The sequence below is a fragment of the Hyalella azteca genome, unplaced genomic scaffold, assembly GCF_000764305.2.
Source record: "Hyalella azteca isolate HAZT.00-mixed unplaced genomic scaffold, Hazt_2.0.2 contig8310, whole genome shotgun sequence".
Lineage (NCBI taxonomy): Eukaryota > Metazoa > Arthropoda > Malacostraca > Amphipoda > Hyalellidae > Hyalella > Hyalella azteca.
In genome coordinates this window covers 93,606-116,461 of record NW_025938407.1, presented here as the reverse complement: position 1 = coordinate 116,461, position 22,856 = coordinate 93,606, and the positions used below count along the sequence as shown (strand labels likewise).

The following is a 22,856-nucleotide window of genomic DNA, read 5'->3' as shown; positions in this document are numbered from 1 at the left end:
ATATCCCTGTTTTGGGGTAATTTCAACACGGAAATAGGTCAGGATTTCGCGCAAGTCCCGAGCTGTCGAAGGAACGCTTTACTTCCGTTTCCTGTAGGCTCGCATTCCTAATTTAAATAATGCAGCGGCCGCGTGATACATAAAGGATATTAGTGGCATCTGGAGCGAGTAATGTATGAAAATTAATGCACGTAACCTGCGAAAAGATTGTGCATTGAGCTGCTGGCACTGGACATAATCTATTGGGACTCAGCTGTTGTTATGCTGATGGTCTCATTCCGAAGGTAGCTATCTATGATTTATCTGAATGAAATTAGGCATATGAAAAAAATTATTTTTTTCATTGCTAAAGGAAACATAAAAAATATAAAATTTATTACTTTTTAGACCAATTTTTTTCCTGACTCGTATATTCTATGATTTTTTTATACTTTTAACATCGTCAATTATAATAAGATTTTTGTTAAACTGGAATAAATATTCATTTTTTACGTGTTCATTTCTGAACACGTATCATTTTCATGTGGAACAGCCTCCCCAATGACATCGTTGGCGCTCCAAGTATGAACGCGTTCAAGAACAGACTAGATAAAGCTATGGAAAAAATATATGTTCAGATTTGAAATGCCTAGCACCATATCGAACCCGGTGGAAGTCGAGTAGCTACTTCAAACTTTCGTCAGTCGTGAAAAGATCCGATCAAATGATACGAGTTTAGATCTTCTGTGAGCAAGGCACGAAAAGGAAAAGAATCGGCGACAGGTTTCCATCAACAAAAAAGTGCTAAGCAAAGATAGCTCATAAAATGACTGTATTTGTATCATCAATTAGCATATTTTTGGAGATCTTGCCATGTTCTTTTTATCGTCTGCCGAAGATAAAAGATAATGTAAACAAACTCAATTTAAATTCTAGAATTAAGTATTAAATGGTCAATAATATTATTTCCTCACTTCGCTGAAAATTGAAAATTTTATCGATTAGATTGCTCACCCAATGAAAAGAAATGTACAAGATGATATTATAATTATCCAATATATAATAAAATAAAAATGAAAATGATCTCATTCGATTTTTTGATAATCTATAAATTACTTTCATAGTTTAGAGACGAAAACAATCAGGAAATGAGCTTCAATAATAAAGTGTTGTGTCATGAGAGAAACAAACAAAGTGTTTTAGGGCACGAAATACGCCTAGAGAATTCAATTGCCATGCAAATTATAGGCTATGTGAATCATGGTTCAACCATGATATGTATGATCCAGAAACAATATCTCTGACGCCGTTGAAATTATTGTTAAATGAATAACCGTAGAATATGAGATTATACGAAATAATATCTTTAAATAAAAAGTCGAAAACTCCAAAGTAGATGACATGGTTTTACGCAAAGAAAATATCCCTAATTTTAGCTTTTAAGATTTTCTTCTAGAAAATAGAAATAAATGTTTTAGTTCACGTTTATTGGAAGCTGTGAAGTACACTCATCTGCAAAAAAAAATAAAATCTTTTGCGCTGATATTCAATATATAAATAATCTTTCTTGAAATTATCACCAAGAAAGAAGCATTGTCAGTTCGTGTATCTCTAAACTGTCAGTTCGTGTATCTCTAATTTATCTGGAGATTGGAAAAATATATTGAAGTCTAAGCACGCAGTTGTCCAAAAGTTTTACTGTGCAGCAGAACTAATTTGTTTACAATTCTAAATCGCAACCAAGCATCTTTTTCAAACCACGTCTGCAGGCCTAAAGTTCAATCGGCATGGTCCTGGATGGCTGGGTCCAGTTATAGTCCGACTTTCGTGATGTGCAAATGTCCGGTCCTAAACAAAAAGAGTTTTTGAAATCTCTTGTTACCATATCGATTATTTGGAAACTGATTAGTACAATTGCATCACTGCTACCGAGTTTTCATTAGTGAATCAATCATTCCCTGAAACCAACTTTTAGGGAATTGGCCACCGACTTAGCGTAACTTTCTGCTGGCTATCAGTCTTCTACTTACCTCACCTCAGTGTAGAGATGGCGGGGTCGGGGAGCGGGTGTGTAGCTATAATCAACAATTCTTTAGCTAATAAAACTGTATTCCATGTTAAGTGTACTGAATCGGCCTACAAAGAAATACAAGCGCACTTAAGAGATCGGGTAAGTTTTTGTATAATTTCAGTGGTATGCTCCTTGAAAGAGAATTCGTAATAGATCGGCTGCTGTTCTAGCAGCAAGAGTGGATCACTCAGCTGATCCTATTCCTATACTAGTTAAGTTTTTTTTGAAGTGATCGTGTTTATCTCAATTACCTGAATTAGGTGTGCCGTGAATTATATTTCGCTTCCGTTGCCTTCTTCAACTGGACACGTCTTTGCGAATTCAATGTGGTCTTCGTCACTGGCACTGCTGAGTGATGAGTACCGAAATTTATGATTTCATGTTTCAATCTCATTCATTTGCTAGAATATATGATCTTTGAAACGTGCATTATAATGCATCCTAAGCATGTTCAGCATGGACATTTCTCTTGCCTGTAGCATAAAGAATAGTAATCAGCCTTCAGGACCATTGCCTCTGGGCTATGCTTACTTTCTTAAGTTTCTTTCATCTTCTCTTTGTATAAAGCAAGCAAAAGTCATTTTCTTTTTCTGTAGCTATCCTTGGTCTTTGTGTTAACTGATAACTTCAATTAAATATCAATTAGTTGCTAAAACCATTTTGCTGAACAACCAACAATTGAATGTTATCAAACTATTCTGTGTTTCCTTTATATTACTATCAGCAAAATTGGTTGGAGCAAAGCAAACATAGCTGTTATGCTTATGGGAATTGAGTTTTTATAATGTTTTAAATAAAAAATGTTCTTGTCATTTATACAAACACACAATTTGTAATGAGTACTGGAAAATTAAAAAATTTTACTAAATAATATGTAGGTATACCTTTATCAGATGTTTTATGTGACTTTGAATTCTTGTGGCTCAATATTCTCTATAATTTAATGTCAATTACCGTACTCAATTTGTGTCCTGTGTTCTGGATAAGCATTAGTGAATGCTGTATGAATTTACATTGTAAAACTTCAGGCTATTATAACTTGGGGAGTACCGACTATAACCTGCCAAACAAGAGCATGGATGGCCCTACTGCTACTGTTTAGAAATAATTAAAATTACGTATATCAGGATAGCATTTCAAAGCATGCTTGAAATTAATCCATTTTGTACTAAACAAGGTATTGATATAATTGAGGAGACTGAAGATTTTATGAGAGTTTCAACAATTCTACCATAAAATAAGCATGAAGTGGAATATTTCCAATATAGATTAGGTATACCGTATAATGAATATGAAAATAAACATGAATTGCTTCCTAAATCCCAAAAATTGTCTTTCAAAATTTATCAGATTATATCAGTATAGATTAGCTAGCAGAATTTGTTCTTTTAAACAGGTTTCATTGAAGACCAGAGAATTTGTTTTGTAAACCATTTTCTTATTCGTTTTTTCAATATATCAAACAATAAATATCTGATGTTCAGTACCAAGATGATATTCAGGACCATAAAAATATATAATTTATTTTGGCCTATTTCTTCAGTGCCAACACTTCTATTCTACCTCTATATAATATTTTTATGATATTTATATAATATTTTTATGAGTGATGGTCCATGCTATTAGGCAATTTAAGTTTCAGGAGCAAACATGTTTAACATTGTCCTTAAGTAATTTATTTAATGGAACAAATGAATTGATCATAACTTTCCTTTGGGATACTATATGTGTGATATGTCATATTGCTTGATATATTGAAACAACTAACAAGAAAATTGTCAATAAAACAAATTCTCTGATCTACCATGAAACCTGCTTAAATTATGTTTATTCATGTGGTATTGTGCCCTCAAACGTGCAAATGAGTTTAATGCATGTCAGTTATTATCATAGGTTAAATATTAGTTTATTCTATGTTGTTTTAAGTATAATTCCCTAATATGATTATATTCTTTATGTGTCTGCACCTACTATCTTATCTTTAAGAAGAAATTCATAGAAAATACCCAAGCAGAAAGCTTTAAGTTGTATATATATTCTGTGACCTTCACAAGTTTGCAAATACTTCATTATATATTTTTTTTCAATGCTGCATTCTAAAAAAATTCATAGAATTTACATGTACGAATGCACTTTGCATAATTTTTCCTTCAAGTCTTAGCAGACCAAACTTTTCTCCAACAAGAGTTAGTTTTGGTGCTTCTTTTGTTTTTCATATTTTTCTTAGTATGCAGTCTATGCAAACAAATGAAACACATGCAGCTTCTATCTTACAATCCAGTAATTGTAATAGTTAGTTAAATAGTTAGTTAATAGTTAGTTAAATAATTAAAATAGTTAAATAGGATATTTGTTGTATATTTGTTGACAACATTATCCCAATGACTAAATGTTTGCTGAAGTATTTATAAATGACATGTTTGATAATGTTAGATTTTAACATGTAGGCTGGGCAGTCCTAAGATATTTTTGGAAGCAAAATTCATCGGAGTTTTCCTGGTCCAATTTGGAGTCAGTTCTTCACACTGATAGCCTATCAGTTGTGTTGTCAGGTCCTGGTGCCTAAACATTGAGTTTTGCCATAGACCTGAACATTGATCACTTAAATTGTTCAACATTTATACTTGGCTCTATTGATGTATTATTAATCTAATTCTTTCTACTGAAGTAAAGTCTTTATTTAATAAATAATTTACCGTATTTAAACTTTGGTGTGTTGATTAAAGCTTACATTAATTTACATCCTGGCAAGTCTGTAATCTGTGTTTCTCCTGACATTGGCCTAATTTTCAACTGAAATTATTGCTATAAATGCATTCTCCAGCAAATGAACATGAATTGTACCTATAAAATCACAGTGAAGCTCACAACCAAGTCTTGTGCAGCATTATGTTGGTCCTGAACATCATTATCTCACTTTTTGAAAGCATTATCTTGGTTCTGAACATCGTTATCTTGGTTTTGAACATCGTTATCTTGATTCTGCACATCATTATCTTGGCTGTGAACATCATTATCTTGGTCCTGTACATCATTATGTTGGTCCTGAATATCATTATCTTGGTAATGAACATCGTGATATTAATCCCAAACATCATTATCTAAGTTTTGAACATGATTATCTTGGTTTTGAACATAATTATCTTTGTTTTGAACATAATTATCTTGGTTTTGAACATCATTATCTTGGTTCTGAATGTTATTATATTGGTTCTGAACTTCAATAAGGCTGCTCAGCTGTTGCTGCTGCTCTAATATTTGCAGTATCCCAGCAGGTGCTCATCTTCTTGATATTGTTTAACACTTGTTAATAATGCTTTTGAAGATAGTTGACAAGTGTCTCTGATAGTTGACAAGTGTCTCTGATAGTTGACAAGTGTCTCTGTTCTCCGGTAGTTGACAAGTGTCTCCGGTAGTTGACAAGTGTCTCTGGTAGTTGAAAAAGTGGTTTCCATACTCCGTAGTTAATTGCCTGCTCTAGTATACTGCTAGTTGAATGTATAATAATGTCAAATTGTGGAGAACAATATGATTTAGGCACCATGCACTTGGCATGTTTCATCATTGATTTGTTAAACATTTTTAGCATATTTATTTGAGTTGCTTTTAGGCAATTTAAAATTGCAATCAGAAGCAAACATGTTTAACATCAGCATTAAGTAATTTATTTGATAGTAGCCATCTACAATAATTGATCATAACTTTCAATGGAGATACTATATGTATGATATGTCATAATTATACCTATAAAAAGTAGATAATTTTACTGTGAATTTTTCTAGATTTTTCTTTAATTTGTAGTATAGGTATCTACATATCAATATTAGTTTGAATGAAGTTAGTACTCATTCAACTCTGCTCTCCAGACATTTATCACCATGTGCTATGAGTTTTGGTTTGGAAAATGGTTCAAGTTTGCGTGTTAATAGAAAAACATTTATAAGATCAGAACTGAGGGACATAAACTGTATATGTAGGTCAATCATCAGTCTTGGTTGTGAACATGGTATCTTAATTTAAAACTTCATTATCTTGGTTAGGAAATAATTATCTTGGTTGGGAATTTCATTATCTTGGCATTGAGCGTCATTATCTTGGCACTGAGCATCATTATCTTGGCACTGAGCATCATTATTTTGGCACTGGGCATCATTATCTTAGTTTTGAACGTCATTATCTTGGTCCTAAAGAAGCAATGACAGGTTTCCTTCCATGTTGTGGCTTGCAAATTCGTAAATTTTTATACATTCCGATATGCCACGTCACAAATGTTGTCAACATTGATGAAAATTCATTGCGAAGGCGAAACCATGCTACCTTTACCCTCAAAAAATGTAATTCGTTGCACATTTCTAAACAGAAGCTGTGTTCGAATGCAGCGCCTTTAGCTGTTCTCTACTAGAAATTTTTGTGAATTTAGCTGTTCTCTACTAGAAATTTTACCTGCTTTTTGCCATGTCTCTCATATGTCATTTAGGTTTTACAAATAGTTTTCGAATTTCGACTTTGCTGATTATAGAATTTTCATACTGCACATGGAGCTTCACCACAAACGTTTTCCCTTAAAGATATGGCAAATTTTCGTGATTCTTCTTCACTTCTAAGTTTGTAGTTAATATGCAATTCAAATTTAACATGGAATTACGTACCTGCATTTTCTTGCGGGCATTTTACCCTCAGTTAGGTTAATAGTTCATGAATTTCTGTGGTTAACCAGAGCAAATTTACACGTCAGCGTCCAGACTACCGTCTTGCTGCTCCGGTATTGCGCATGCACTTGTTTAATTAATTACTTGATTAATTAATGTATCCAAGTTTACTATGTCTCGTGGTCTAATATTATCTATGTTTACATTACACGCATAATTATAGATTTAGCTCATAATTATACATGTAACGCATAATTGTACATGTAACGCATAATAATGCATGTAACATATAATAATGAATTCAACGCATAATAATACATTTAACGCACAAAAATACATTTAAGGCATAATTGTACATGTAACGCATAATAATGCATTTAACATATAATAATAAATTTAACGCATAATAATTCACTTAACGCACAAAAATACATTTAAGGCATAATTGTACATGTAACGCGTGATAATAAATTGAATAATTTAGGTTATTTATTACAGCCTATAAGTAACTGAGACGAAACTTGCCGGGGTATTATTCTGCTTCACGTTTCGTTTACCGATTCACGTTTGCTTTATAATTGTAATTTCGTATTATAATTTATAATAAATTTCAGGGTTATACAATTATCCTAAAGTGTATGCGACATTTTTTTGAATACCTTTTCTTAAATTCATTCATCTTCTTGATAATTGAAAAGTGATATTTATTTATTTAATTATGTCGTCTTGTGGACAACTTTCCTTAAATCTTTTGTGAAAAAACCGGCAGTTATTTTCACTGCATTCTTCTGGGTATTTACCATTTAGTTGTGCAACCATCGTGTAATGGAATTTATTTTTGGTGCAACCATCGTGTAATGGTATTTATTTTTGGTGTAACCATCGTGTAATGGAATTTATTTTTAGTGTAACCATCGTGTAATGGCATTTATTTTTGGTGTAACCATCGTGTAATGGTATTTATTTTTGGTGCAACCATCGTGTAATGGTCAGGAGCTAAAAGCGCTTCTCACAGCTGTGATGGACTAAATACTTGGCAACGGTGCTTGACTTTCTTGTGGTGGTGATGTGCGTCCCTGGGGTGATGCTGGTTATGGGAGTGGTGAGCTCCGTGCTGCTAGTGTCACGTTTTCACCAGAAATGTAATAAATGAATTATTTAAAAAAATAATTGTCGTCCTTATGTTTTATTTATTTCAATATGGCTTAAAAGGATGTCTGCTCATAAATTTGTTACTAAAATCCTATATTTAATGACTATTATTTGAATATTGAATATTTAAATATTAAAGAATGGCTTTATTATAACATAAGTAATTCAATCGAAAAATTTTTCCCGATAATTAGTGTCGATAAATTATTTTTTTTAGAAAATTTAAATTTTTAAATAATTTGTCCTATTTCCAATTTAGATCAATGACATTTTTTCTTTTAAATTTTAAAATCTGGGCTGGTTAGTGCAGTGTAACAGAGGCATTCTGCATTAGTTTGTATGGTAGGTACGTGGTTCTCTCCTTTTACACGAAATCTGATAACATGTTTCTTTATTTTCTACGAAATTATTCTTGGCTGTTATTAATTTCTCTATGATATAAAATTTGCAAGGATTTGGCTAAAAGTTCTTGTGATACGGTAGTTCTTGTGATAGGTTAGTTAGGTATCGTGCAAGTGCAGTCACCGAAGAGCTAAGAAGGAAGCGCCGCTCTGGGGCGAACGAGCAGTCAGCTGTCTGGTCGAGTGTGGCGTGCTGTGTGAGCTGTGTAAGTGTGTGTTGTGCTGTGTGAGCTGTGTAAGTGTGTGAGTGTGTGTGTGTGTGCAGTTGTAAGGGCTATCTCCTTACATTGCTCAGCTGTTGCTGCTGTTATGGCTGCTAAGCTGTTGCTGTTTTGATTAATTTTAGCGCTGCTGCAGCTGTTGCTACTGTTTCATTATGGCTGTTTTTTTATTATATTTATGGTTGTTGTCACCATGTTTTTTTGACAGCTTAGCACTCGTGGCTGTTTCTCAGCCGATGTTTTCCTGCTATATCATTAAGCTGCTATGATATTGTTTTCTTAGTGTTCCTTCACTTTTTTACATTTTATTTTTAGAACATGTGCTATTGCTGCATTTTCTGCTCCTAATGATGGAGATGCTGCTTCTGCCGATATTGTAAATGTTACTTCATGTGATATCGTTGATGTTGATTTTAGTGCCGATGATGTCGCTAATCATAATAATGATGGTTATATTGTTACATGTTACCGGTACTGCTGTTAACGATGCTGTTTTTGCCAACGTAACTGCTCTCTTGCAGGCCTGTTTGGAAGGTTGATGCTACATTTCAGTGCTCGTGTCGTTACTGTTAAAATTAATATTTTTTATTTAAAAATTTTCTTTCGTACATTTTATTTTTTGGGTTTTGGGTAAAAAATTTGTTTAGCCATCGATGGGGATAACTTTATCGCAGTAAAATGTTGCGTTCATTATAATGTACGTGCGATTTAACCTGTTTTGTCTAGGCAGTCGACTACGTAGTGTAAGTAAAATCAGGTGTTAAATATACAGGTGCAGTAGCACCTGTATATTTTTTCCATTTTAACGAACATCATGCAGGCTAATTAGATGTACAAAATTTTCATATAATTTGATTAGTTTGTGGATGATTTAAATCGAGGTCATTAAATTTAATTTAGCATTTATCTGATGAACTGTACGTAAATATTCATGAATAATAAGGCCATGCCAGCGCGCATATATTAGAAGCGATATGTGTACTGTCACGAACACTTGTTTCCTGATGGACACTTGCGCTCCTCATGTGCACATAACATTTCTGGTCGACCGTTTTATTCGTTTTATGGAGAACCTTATTATGTTGAAAACTCTCTAGTTTCTGATATTTTGGTTTAACAGCTCTGCCGTCACCAATCCTATGCATATCATAACAGTTTTAATGTTTAATATACTCGCTAGTTTCTGATATTTTGGTTTAAGGTTTCTGCCGTTACCAAGTATATGTGCAATAAGCAAACTACATAACGTAAGTTTTTATGTTTAATACTCGCTAGTTTCTGATTTTTGGTTTAACAACTCTGCCGTTACAAACTATGCAATGAGCAAACTACATAACATAAGTTTGTATAGTAAGATAGCCTGCAGTCACTGAGCGTTCAAGTGATAGTATTATAGTTGACATTCATCAGGGAATGTTTTCAAGATGGTCAATCTTATAATCTTTTTCTATGACAAGCAAACCCGCGCTTCATATACGCACAGCCTTTGAGCAATATACGTCTTCGTTTAATAACATTCGACGACTTTAATTGTATTTCACTGCATCAGGAAAGTTCGAAAATTCGTTATTTTGTTGAATTCACCTGAATGCTGTATGGGATATAACCCTGACTCTCTAAACGTGGTCTCCATACCATTCTTATTCATGTATAAATTTTTTCTTTTGTAAAATCTACACGCAAGTTGAGTTTAGGGAACTTGAAGTGTTGATACGAACTGTGTTGTTGGCCAACATGTAATTATCTTGACAAAAGATTCTATTTTTAAATGGAACTGTGCCAAAAAAAGACTGGAATCATATGTCGCGCTGTGTGCAAAAGAAAAGCCTGTGCATGTAAGAGAAATCCCCTCTACCGGCATATAGACCAGGGAACCGTGACTGATTTTTTTACTGGTGAAATTAGCAAGTAATTCTACAATGACTTCGTTCTTTTTGAGCTTAGTTCGCTGGTGCCTGATGTGTTAATGCAGCAAAAATTTTAAACCTAATTTCAAATTGTCAATTATCGAGAAAATAATTACGTTCTGACCTATGAAAGAATTTTATCTAATTAAAATAACTCATTCCGATTGTGGGTACGGTTTGCTTGATGAATAAATGATGATAATCTATAATTTTATTTGGTAATTAGTAGCGCCACCGTCATCGTAGATGCTCATAAGACAGATAGTACGAGGATAACACTTGTTATCCAACAGACTTAACGTGCTTCCCTGACGATAATGCGTAGCACCTGTGACCGTGTACAGAGTGCATAGTCATCTTTATCTTTCACCTACTTCCAAAGACTTCACTCTGCAGCTATAAAAATGAAGCTCGCATAGCACTTTTGCGCTACGCATACACGGTATTGAAAACAAATTCTTAATTTCGTTGTTCCACATCGCTGTTGTTGGTTGCATGTTCGAAGTCATCTTGACATATGGTTTCTGCGGGTAACCGTCACCTTTTTTCGTAAATTTGCCTTAAATTGCTCGTTATGTTCTTTGGTTATGTGGTAATTGTAATTGCCGTCACTTTTTTTGTTAATTTGTCTTGAATTGCTTCTTATGTTTATTTGCTGAAATTTGAGGTGATTGTGTTCACTAGGCACGACATTCGAGATGGTGATTTTCCGGAACGATTTGTGTTGACTTTGTTGATGTCGTGAATAAGCAGTTATTGTTGATAGATGTGCTGTTTCCTTAGTCTCGTAGAATAGATGGTAGTATTTCGTTCGCGATTGTAACCTCTGCCATATACAGGTCTAACTTACTCTGCTCGTATAGTTCAAATTGTGAACAATTCAGTGGCTAATCCAAGCGGTCGGACGTTTCATGATGTAATTTTTGTAGCTTATAATGCAGCTCTGGTTTTGAACATCTGCTCTAATATCTGCTCGGTAATGCTGCCGACCGACTAAGAGTACATTTAAAGTTCCAAAGCACGAGAAGTGAAGGAAAAAGCGACAGTGGCTGATGAAGCTCGGCGATCTTGACCCTACAACTGACAGGTCGCCTGTTGCTGCTGCTCCCGTAGGTCAATTTACACCAGGTCCTTACCGTGGTTCTAAATAGGCCTGTTCTATCTTGTGTGTATGTACAGACGTGTGGTTTTTGTGGGTATTTGTGAATAGGTATATTCTTCGTGGTGGTTATGTGTATATTCACGTACGTATTACGTAACCTACATAATATCATACGTTCTTAATTGTATATGCTTGCATATTCCTATGCAAGGAGGTACATGCGATATCCTTAATCGCTCGTCCACATGAACGTATAGTCCTTTGCATGCATGGAGATACATACCAAATTTCTACTCGGTATGTGCATATGCTTTCGCTTGGGTATAAACGACACACTATTCATCATACGAGCTCAATACTCGTATGTATATTCCTTTGCATTGGTACACTCTCACATGACACATTCCCCTCATACATGGATGTATATTCCTTGTCCTAGTTATACATGCACGTATTGTGTTCAGCGTGTCGAGACTGCAAGCAAAGCTCACGTCGCTGGCGAGCTCGGCCACCGCCGCCGCCTCTCGCGTGTGCTTGCATTCCCGCGCCTTTCACTGCCACTGCAGGCGCGTCTTGCGCAGCCCTCGTCTTCTGTGCTGTCTTGCATTCTTTCCTCGCATAATTTTATCGTATTCTTTCATCTTCATCGCATTCTTCCCTCTCGTCTTCTTTGCTGTCTCATGCGTTCTTTCCTCGCATAATCTCATCATATTCTTTCATCTTCATCGCATTCTTCCCTCTCGTCTTCTTTGCTGTCTCATGCGTTCTTTCCTCGCATAATCTCATCATATTCTTAGATCACATAATGCATCGTATTCTTCAATCGCATTCTTACCTTGCATCTTCTTAGCTGTCTCGTATTTTACCCTCGCGTCTTCTCTACTGTCTCTTGCATTCTCCCCTCGCATATTTTCATCGCTTTCTTACCTCGAATATTTTCATCGCATTCTTACCTCGCATATTTTCATCGCATTCTTACCTCGCATAATTTCATCAAATTCTCCCCTTGCACAATTTCATGGCATTCTTCCCTCGACCCTCGCATAATTTCAACGCATTCTTACCTCGCATAATTTCATCGCCTTCTTTCATCGCATTCTTCCCTCGCGTATTTTCTACTGTCTCTTGCATTCTTTTTACTATTTCTTGCATTCATTCTGTTTCCATTCTTACAGCGTTGAGCATCGAGTATCCATAGGAAACAAAATCAGCTTGCGACCCGAAGTTGATGTTAGAGTTGGTTGTGGGTTAGAGTTGGTTGTGGGTTAGAGTTTAGACGCAGGGTTGATCAACAAACCTCACCGTGTCGTAGTCAATACTTGACCACGACACTCGATTCCCATAATTTGTTTACATTCTTCCTGCTATACATAGCCTCGCTGTGTCAGCGTTATTGAACCATAAACATGCCACGTTCTGCGATACGTTCTCACCGTGTACACTTGACATGGTTGTGAGTCACAGCTACCATGTAGTAGTGCTACCTACCGACCTACCTTACCAGTGATTCCCGAGCATAGTACTGATTCTACATGGAAATGTGGTTTATACATGTCTGTTATTCTTTCGTACTCTTCTGCCTCGCATTCTTTCTTATTCTACTGACTCGTATTCGTACTCGGACTGACTCGAATTCTTCCTTATTCTACTGACTCGTATTCGTACTCTACTGGCTCGTATTCTTTCTTACTCTACTGACTCATATTCCTACTCTACTGACCGCAATCTTTCCTCGTTGTTCACTGGTCGCTTTTCCATCATTGTTTGTCTCATGTGTGGTGTTTTTTTGCTACTTATCTACCCAGTTTTTGTTCTGGCGCTTGACGTCTTCTACCGTCTACTGCCATGTCTTGTCTTCTGGTTCCCTTCATTTGCATTGCATTTATGAATATGATTCTTAATTTGCTCGACGTGCGACACAAAATATTTAATGTTATTATTTGTATACAAATGTGTATATAACTGGTTTAGATCGATAATAATAATTTACTTATAACGATTGCTAACATAATCTTTAGTAGTTATCTGGGTGAAATTAGTGAGTGAAATAAGTAATACTATTTGTTCCATATGTTTCATTGACGCTGCATATTTTTTTATTGTAGCTGAATGGTTTTCGCCGTGACAGGTTTTTCTAATTACCTGCGAGCTGCGGCATTGTCGACATGACTGGCGAAGCCCCGTCGGTTTTCACTTTTACCTCCAGCCTGTCTTGGTCTGCTCTTGTTTCTTGCCGGGGTCTGCTTTTGTTTCTTGCCGGGGGCTGCTTTTATTCTTCTTAAGTGTATATATGCTTCTATTCCACGTCAGTGTCTGCTTTTGCTCATCGTCAATGTTTAATTTCAAGTCTAAGCCTACCACTATTCCTTGTCAATGCACGTCTTCCATTTTTAGCGCATTTTCTAATTTATGTAAAAAAGGCGCTATTGTGCTCGTCTTGTCCGTCCGTCCGTGACTTATCGGACGGACGGACGAGAAAATGTGCTCTCTGTCACTCACTGCAGTGAGTACTATTCTAATTTTGTCTTGATGTTTGTTTGCATTTTGAGTCAGTGTCTGCCCTACGTATGTTGTATGGGTTTTTCATCACACATTCTCTTTTGGATTTTCGGTATACTCATGACCGAATTAACTATTTATTATTTTACATCTGTTTGAAGTAACGTGTGCTTGAGGCAGGTACAGATAGAGAATTCGTGGTATGAATTTCTAAGTTTGAGCTAAAAGAACGTATGCATTTTGGCGTCATATGGTCGAAAATGATAATAAGCGTAGCCTACTATATTTTTTGAGCATATTAACTATATATTGATCTTACTATGTGTAAAGCTGTGTTCCTTGTTAGCTCAGCTACGCTTTTTTAAACCATTTTCTCCTTGTTTTTCGACTGCAAGATCTTCAATACAATTTTTACTCTTCGCTCTTATTCACATTTATGGAATTATGGGATATGAGAAGTGAGGAAGAACCTTGGAAACTTAAAGTACTGAAAAATATCAATGGAAATATTGCAGAAAAGTTTGAAGAAGCAGGAGACTTATACAGGAAATTTGAAATTTGCTTCTGATGATTCTTGCTCACCAGCTTTATGGTATTAAAGTACGTATTTAAAATTTTGAGAACGAAAAAATTGTTATTGAAGTAGTAGTACGTAATTTGAATTTTGAGAACGAAAAAATTTGTATTGAAGTACCACGTATTTAAAAATTTTGAGAACGAAAAAATTGGTATTGATGAACGTAATTAAAATTTTGAGAACGAAAAAATTTGTATTGGAGTACGTAGGTATATAAAAATTTGAGATCAAAAAATTGGTTTTGAATTTAGTATTTAATATTTTGAGAACGATAAGATTGGTATTGAAGTACGTATTTAAAATTTTTGAGATCGAAAAAATTGGTATTGAAGTACGGTACGTATTTAAAAATTTGAGAACGAAAAAATTGGTTTTGAATTTAGTACATTTAAAATTTTGAGAACGAAAAAATTTGTATTGGAGTACGTATATAAAAATTTTGGGAACGGAAAAATTGTTATTGAAATTTTGAGAATTCTGGGAAGGGAGGAACTTGGAAAAGTGAATGTAGGAGGTGGAGTAGGAGGAGGAGGAGAGGAGGAGTAGGAGGAGGGCTGAGGGAGTAGGAGGAGGGCTGAGGGAGTAGTAGTAGGAGGAGTAGGAGGAGGAGGGCTGAGGGAGTATGTGGATCAAGCGACTTCCCGTTCACCTCCGCGCGAGCCTCGCTTCTTGCTGATTCATGGCGTCCTCTCTCTTGCACTCTTCAGTTGTTGTCTCACGTCTCACGTACTCTGTCTCTTCCATATTGTTAACACTCTTCCTGCTTTATTATTATTATTATGCTACTTAGCATTTATCGTGGCGTCTGGTTCAAACGAACTTCGTGGGGCACGCTTTAGTGCATGTGATTCACACTTCTTCCATCAATTAGTTTCACTTCTGAGGCGGTCTGTCACTCCTGTTAGTTCGCGTCGTTTCTGTTTCAGTGTGTCACTCCTATTGGTTTGTGTCACTCTTGTTGCGGTTTGTCACTCCTATTGCGGTATGTTACTCACACTCCATCTCATCCGTTGTCGTCAGAGACTATTTGCATTGATTCTTGTATCTCTTGTAGCTATTGGTATCATTCACCTCGCCATTGTTCTCATATTATCACGCTGTTTGTATTGCCCCTGTTTTTCCCACATTCCGTGTGTAGCATTTTAGCCCCTACAATGTTCACCCTGAACTGCTGTCGCATAGACTAACATACAACTGGTCGCATAACTCTACCATCACATGTCATGATAGACTAACATATGTTGGGACCAGGCCGGCGATGTGACGCTTAAGAACAAGAAGCAGTCCAGTGGCGCTTGACCTTGTCACACGCGCCTTTAAAGGAGCAATTCAAGGCAATCCAAGTTGTTGCTATCCGTTTTTTAAGAACTTTTTCCCTGGTTATAGTATTACGTCACTGACTCCAGAGTGAACGGAGTGATCGCCCTCCACTTACAATGAACAATGGAGAGCAATTGGTACGTGAGATACAATGGAGAGCAATTGGTACGTGAGATACAATNGCTGTCTCTTATACACATCTAGATGTGTATAAGAGACAGGCCGTATTATTATTATTAACGCAGCCGTAGGAATATCATTACGCCTGAAGACTAAGTTGGATGTCGTGGTCAGCCGTATTATTATTATTAACGCAGCCGTAGGAATATCATTACGCCTGAAGACTAAGTTGGATGTCATGGTCAGCCGTATTATTATTATTAACTCAGCCGTAGGAATATCATTACGCCTGAAGACCAAGTTGGATGTCTTGGTCAGCCGTATTATTATTATTATTACCTCAGCCGTAGGAATATCATTACGCCTGAAGACTAAGTTGGATGTCGTGGTCAGTATTCGCTCTTTATTAAGAACGAATCTCCTATGTCTTTGATCATCGGTTTACTGACATTTGATTCGTCAAAATAAGATTAAAGTTATTTGTACTACTGTTAATGGTAATCAAGCTTTTATACGCATAATTTTTTATTGTTGTTTCTTTTAATTGTTCCCCATTCGTAATTAATTGGTTCGTTGCATTATTTTTCGTACGAATGACTACTGTAAAATTCCTCAATGCGTTGACCAAGCTGTGTACGAATGCATGTCACTGCGAGACAATTGCGTATAGATGCTACATTGCACATTTTCCAGACTTACGTACGCACGCATTCTCATTCGTTCAGCGCGTGTTGCGTAAAACTCGCGTTGTAACCGCACGGTGTTTGTTATACTTTAACCTCGGATCGAGTGGGCTGAAATGGTGTGTGGTTCAGTCCCGAAAAATCTTTGAAAAATATGTGACTTTGAGAATCTTTTGGTTCAAATACATTTTTGCTTTATTGGGGTATTCGAAACTCTGAAGAACGAAGCTGGGTCGTCGAAATGACGTTATGTCTGCTAGCGGTGAACTCTGGTAACGAAGGCTTTTGATAAAAGCATAATCACGATTATTAGCGCATTTTCTCATTTATGAAAAAAATGCACTGTTGTGCTTGCCATGTCCGTCCGTCTGTCCGTCCGTGACTTCACGTTTTCGTCGACGAGAAAATGCGCTCTCTGTCACTCACTGCAGTGAGTACTGAGTTATATTTTTTTATTTGCATTTGATGCGTATAGTATACTGATCTACTGGCTGCAAATGATTCATTATTGACAAAATAATATTCAAATTAAAAATCCGTAAGGTAATAATATATCAGTTCAATGCAGGAGTGAAGCGAGATTTTTTTGCCTTGAGTTTGATTTCCATTTGTCCGAGATCAGGAAAATTGTCCTCGCAATTTATATTTAATTACAAGTGCGACCTTTCCTGTTTTATTCTCACTTACGTTTTCATCTCGGCACTAGATTCGTGCTCGATGACCTAGCCGTTTGTAGACTTCGTACTTGAGAGTAAAATCACGTCTAGAGCAAATTGAACAGGTCCGTTGTTTGCACCATAATTATCCCTTAGAAAATGTGAACAAATGCTGACACGCTCCAGCAAGCGCCATTTGTTTTGATGGCGTAGAACGCTTGTCATTTTAAAGCGAGTTCTTTACTTCCTGCCTATATACGTACTCGGACGTTTTTAATGCACTCTATTGTGTAATTTTGCTCGGTTCTAAGACTCACAACGTCCTTGTGCGTTCGTTATGAAGAACTTTAGTAACGCCTAACGCTCGATTGCTTGCGAGACCTTGCGCTTGGTGGCAAACTCCGTTCATTGGTCCACTGGGTGTGGTTAGTCGCTCATCCAACCAATCGCAAAGCGACTTTTCTCCTTCGAACTTCACACGTTATTATTAAATAGCGTTGAATTTTATTGGCAAGTTTTGTGGTTGGTAATTAAAGCCATGTTTTCAATTATATATTTTCTCTACTCGTCAGTTATATTTTCGATCCATACACACAAGCAATCAGCCTGAGTTCGCTCAATATTCATGGGCTGGAACGTATAGTTCCTGTTTTGTAAATGGGATATTAAAGATAACTTATCGTTATTAATTAGAAATATTTGTTTATTGCGAAAGCCCTTCATTACTTGACGACAAATCGGCTTAACTGCCGTGGTTTCTAACTTTCTATCGATTTTGAATGTTATACTCTAATTTTCCTAGCATATCGCTGTAAAATATCAGTGTTTTTTATTCAATAAGCAGTTGACAGATTTTTAGAATGGACTCATTGTAGTTGCCGAGTCGCTATCAATAGCAATTAACTCACATACCAAGATTTATATGAAGCTTAGAAACGATTCGGTGATGCGACTTGCGGGGATATCGTTCTATTTGTCAACTTGCTTGTTTTGCACTTCTCGTCGAAGATCTGCCGGTGGATCCACTTTGTGGTACCGCTCGCCTCTGTGCTGGTAGCCCCACATTGTGGTACCGCTAGACTCGCATTGTGGTGCTGGTAGACCCACATTGTGGTACCGCTAGAACCAGTTTATGGTACCGGTAGACCCAGTTTATGGTACCGGTAGCCCCACATTGTGGTACCGGTAGACCCAGTTTATGGTACCGGTAGACGAGTGTGGCACCGACGTAGACGAGTGTGGCACCGGCGTAGACGCGTCTGAGCTTTCTACCCGTGGTTTACTTTCTACGGCAGCGAGAAGCTCTGCTGTGACCTGCCGCTCTGTCGGATGAGTCGCCTGTCTGATCCCCACTTACCTTGACATTTGACGCGGATAGTTGTGACTGCCAGCAGCTGACGCTCGCCTGCTCAGTGCCAGCAGCTGACGCTCGCCTGCTCAGTGCCAGCAGCTGACGCTCGCCTGCATTTCGTCTGCTGTCGCAATTCAGCTCCGCCTGTGGTGTTGTGCTCTGCACAATTGACTTCAGAAACGCAACATTTGAGTAGAATTAGTTCAAAGTCGTGTATTGTATTTAGTTTAGTGAAGAAAAATGTACAGAGAAAAAGTTAACTTGCAACACTACATGTTACTGCATTGCATGTTCTGCACTGCATTTTGATTGCAGTGCTACGTGTTGCAGCACTGTAGCACTACATTTTGTAGCTCTACATGTTGTAGCACTACAATGTTCCAGTGCTACATGTTGCAACACTATATGCTACAGTGCTCCATGTTACTACACTATGTTGCAGTGCTACATGTTACTACACTACATGTTACAGCACTACATGTTACAGCACTACATGTTACAGTGCTATATGGCCCACTGTTACAGTAACAAACGTGCACAATGTACATACGTACATGGGTGTGCAAGTGAACTGTAGCCGCCACATCCTTCCTGTGACAGGTTCAGCTGAGCTCACTTGGCTGCGAGCACACGAGTTACAGCTAAATATTGCTGGTTCAGTAGACACCAGCTCTGCCTATTGAATGTGCTATAAAGTAGAAATTTGCATAGATGAAGGCTCTACTATATACACATAGTAACTTTATCTAGTAAGTTATGTGCAAATTTTGCGTTACTATAATAATGAAACAAAGTACCTACAGGCTCAATCCATACCTATTCTATGTATAAAATTTCATTTATTGTACTGTAAACTTAGGACACTCGTCCCGTAATTGACAATTTGAAATAGCCATTCATACATTCCTAATGCTTCTATACGTGCGTCTGCTTCTCAGCTGTATCCCGTCAAGTGTATGCGGCAATGAATGTGATGCTTGCAGGTTCAGCGTCACCACATTGGACATAAATGTGTTGTGGAAGCCTGCAAACGCGTGCCATGCAGCGGTTATCCCTGAACTTGCAGAGAATGTCAGATGTCCTGACTGTGACGGTCTGACTGTGACTGTCATGCTGCAGCTATCAGGCCTGTGACTGACAGGCTGTGACACTCTGGCTGCGATTGTCAGATGGTGACTATTAGGCTGCGACTGTCAAGTGCCGACTGTCTGACTGCTGTGACTGTCAGGAGCCGACTGCCTGACTTTGACTGTCAGGTGACAACTGTCAGACTGTAACCGCCAGTCTGCGACTGCCCGACTGCAACTGTCAGACTGTGACTGTCACTCAGGCCAGATGGACAGTTGTAGCGGCATATGTAGGCCATATGTCCGCCTAAAACTCTTGTATAGGCCGTGCACTACACCTCAGGGGTTGCAGCTATGACGTCATTTTTTTCTTTCACTTCAATGGTTTCCCATGCCTTCCTCTTATCTTCCATTAATTCAACATGTTAATGTGACAATTCGACCTCGAGGATTTCTGAACGCCGTTCTCTCGTGTGGCCTTTCAACGGAAGGAATTAAAATATATAAAAGAACCTGTAGTTGTTGGGCAAGTTTTGTTATCTGTTGTTCGTTGGACAACATCCGCTGTGTTCGACGCAGACATGAACATGAGTATGGGTCATTGCAGATGCAGGCTATACCCTTTAACAGGCAGGTTACTACTTCTTTTGAGCTACAATACTATTAACAATGCAATAACATTCACAAGTTTAACTATTTTTGCTTTTATTGTTTAGCTATTCTTGCTTCTTGTTTATTCATTATACGTGCGTTCTGTTCCCAACGTGAACATTTTGAACGTGCATCTATTCACATCCGCGTGTTGCACTGTATACTCATGCAACACGTGATGCACGGTGTGGCTCATGCAACACGTGTTGCACGGTGTGGCACATGCAACACGTGTTGCACGGTGTGGCTCATGCAACACGTGTTGCACGGTGTGGCTCATGCAACACGTGATGCACGGTGTGGCTCATGCAACACGTGTTGCACGGTGTGGTGCACGTGTTGCAGGGTGTGGTGCACGTGTTGCACGGTGTGGTGCACGTGTTGCAGGGTGTGGTGCACGTGTTGCACGGTGTGGTGCACGTGTTGCAGGGTGTGGTGCACGTGTTGCACGGTGTGGTGCACGTGTTGCAGGGTGTGGTGCACGTGTTGCACGGTGTGGTGCACGTGTTGCACAGTGTGGTGCAGCTGTTGGTAGTTGTACACGAGCTTTACCTTCTCTATACCTGCTCAGCTGATCGCTCTTGGCACACTTGACCGTGAGACCTGCCACCCCCCCTTCTTGCGCCCCCTCCCCCCATCCACTAACTCCCTTATCGCTCATCCGTTCTTTAATATAATCTATAACCTCGTTTATTTACTCTTCCCACGGTCGCTGTTTATGTTTATGCATATTTCCAGCTATTTTATTATTTGTTCTTCCTTATTTCTGATCTCAATTTACAAAAATATTTGAAATGTTTAGCTTTATCCTCTTTGCCCCCCATCACAATCCCCGTACACCTCTCACTACATATCACCATCATGGTCTCCTTTATAATCACCATATTCTAAGTAGGAAACCATGATTGTGACTCAAAATAGGAAGCATGTTTACTCGTCCAGATAATGATGATAGAAAATTATTTCGCTGTTAAGTTCACGCAAATAATTAATATTTGTTATATATTAATATTTATTATGTATTCATATTTATTAGGTATATATTAATATTTATTAAATATTAATAATATAATATATACGTAATAATCCAACCTCCTAGCTGCATAAACTGTGTTCATCTCATCAAATATGAAGGTCTTTAATTCAGGGTCTCCGAATAGCCTCAAGTTTGAATCACCGTTACATTTCCAATATAATGAAGGCTATTAATTATCTTATTTGAAGATCTGCAAGTCATGCTTACAGCGGTAGGGATTTTTAATTGATTGTTAAAGGTTGCCAACGTGTAATGTGAATCTGTATATGCGGGTTTTAATTATATTCATTCTATGAGACTATTCAAGTCATGGTGGTAAACGGTGGTAAATAACAACGGCACATGATCGAATTTTTTATAAATAATCATTCGATGTCATAATAGTATGATGACGTGATGTTAGAGCTGATTTATAATATATCACGATGAAATATTTATTGAGATAGCTTCACACATTTACGCCTGAAGTGTGTGACCGAGGCTACCTGATTAAACAGCTCCTGTATCGCCTATACCGGTATTCCACTTTAATTACTGTCTATTCATAACCCTTAAAATTCATATCCCATTCATACTCCTTAATTACAGTCTATTCATAACCCTTAAAATTTAAATCCCATTCATACTCCTTAATTACAGTCCATTCATAACCCTTAAAAAAGTTACCACTACAATACGAGTGAAAAACTTACTACCTGATATATCATTCTAGTCCATCGGCAAGTAAATCAGAAAATCTTTTAATGTGATCGGTAAGATTATACAAAAAAAAAGTAAAAGTAAAGATCAATCAAACAAAAAGTAAAAGTAGTTGTGTAAAGTTCAACGTGTCTCTCTCAGCATTACGGGTGGGATATTCTACACTTGAAATACTGTACATTTCTGAACAAACTTTGTGCATCAGTATAAAAATTATGCGAAATTAATGATGGTTCAGTGTCACGGCTGGTCCGTCATGCGTGAATGTATGTTGTCTGGGTAAATTCCTTTTATGGCCTTAAACCAAAAATTGATGATAACTTTTAACTATATTTTTTATTGACGAAATGCACCTTTAATTATTATTTAACCTTAAAATGCTTAAGGCATTGTAATTTCATCCTAACATTGATGCGTAATTCAATTACTCGATATTCGTTTTATATAAGACACATTCGTCTGCTAATAAAGATGCCATTTAAGTCTCTTGAACCGGACACGAGTTTGCTACGGTTATACAGGGTACCATTGATTATTACCCACGTCCGTTTATACATTCAGTGGCCTGTCCGCTTTCCTTTCTAGCCGCATTTGTGGACCGATTTGCCTCGTGGTCGTTTTTTTTCATCGGTTTTAACCATTTTCATCTGTTTGAACCGTTCTCACCCGTTTTAGCTTATCTTTCCAGAAGCATTTGTGGACCGATTTGCCTCGT

The 22,856-nt window shown here is 37.2% G+C and overlaps 1 protein-coding gene across 1 annotated transcript in view; it reads left to right on the top strand.

The window, feature by feature from the left end:
• Positions 1-2,026: 2,026 nt before the first annotated feature.
• The window catches only part of LOC108679373 (probable cyclin-dependent serine/threonine-protein kinase DDB_G0292550), a 54,858-nt gene continuing 34,028 nt past the window's right edge, over positions 2,027-22,856 (top strand). Inside the window, exon 1 of the mRNA XM_047881551.1 lies at positions 2,027-2,149. Coding sequence (XP_047737507.1) covers positions 2,027-2,149 — 123 coding nt within the window. The remainder of the gene's footprint in view (positions 2,150-22,856) is intronic.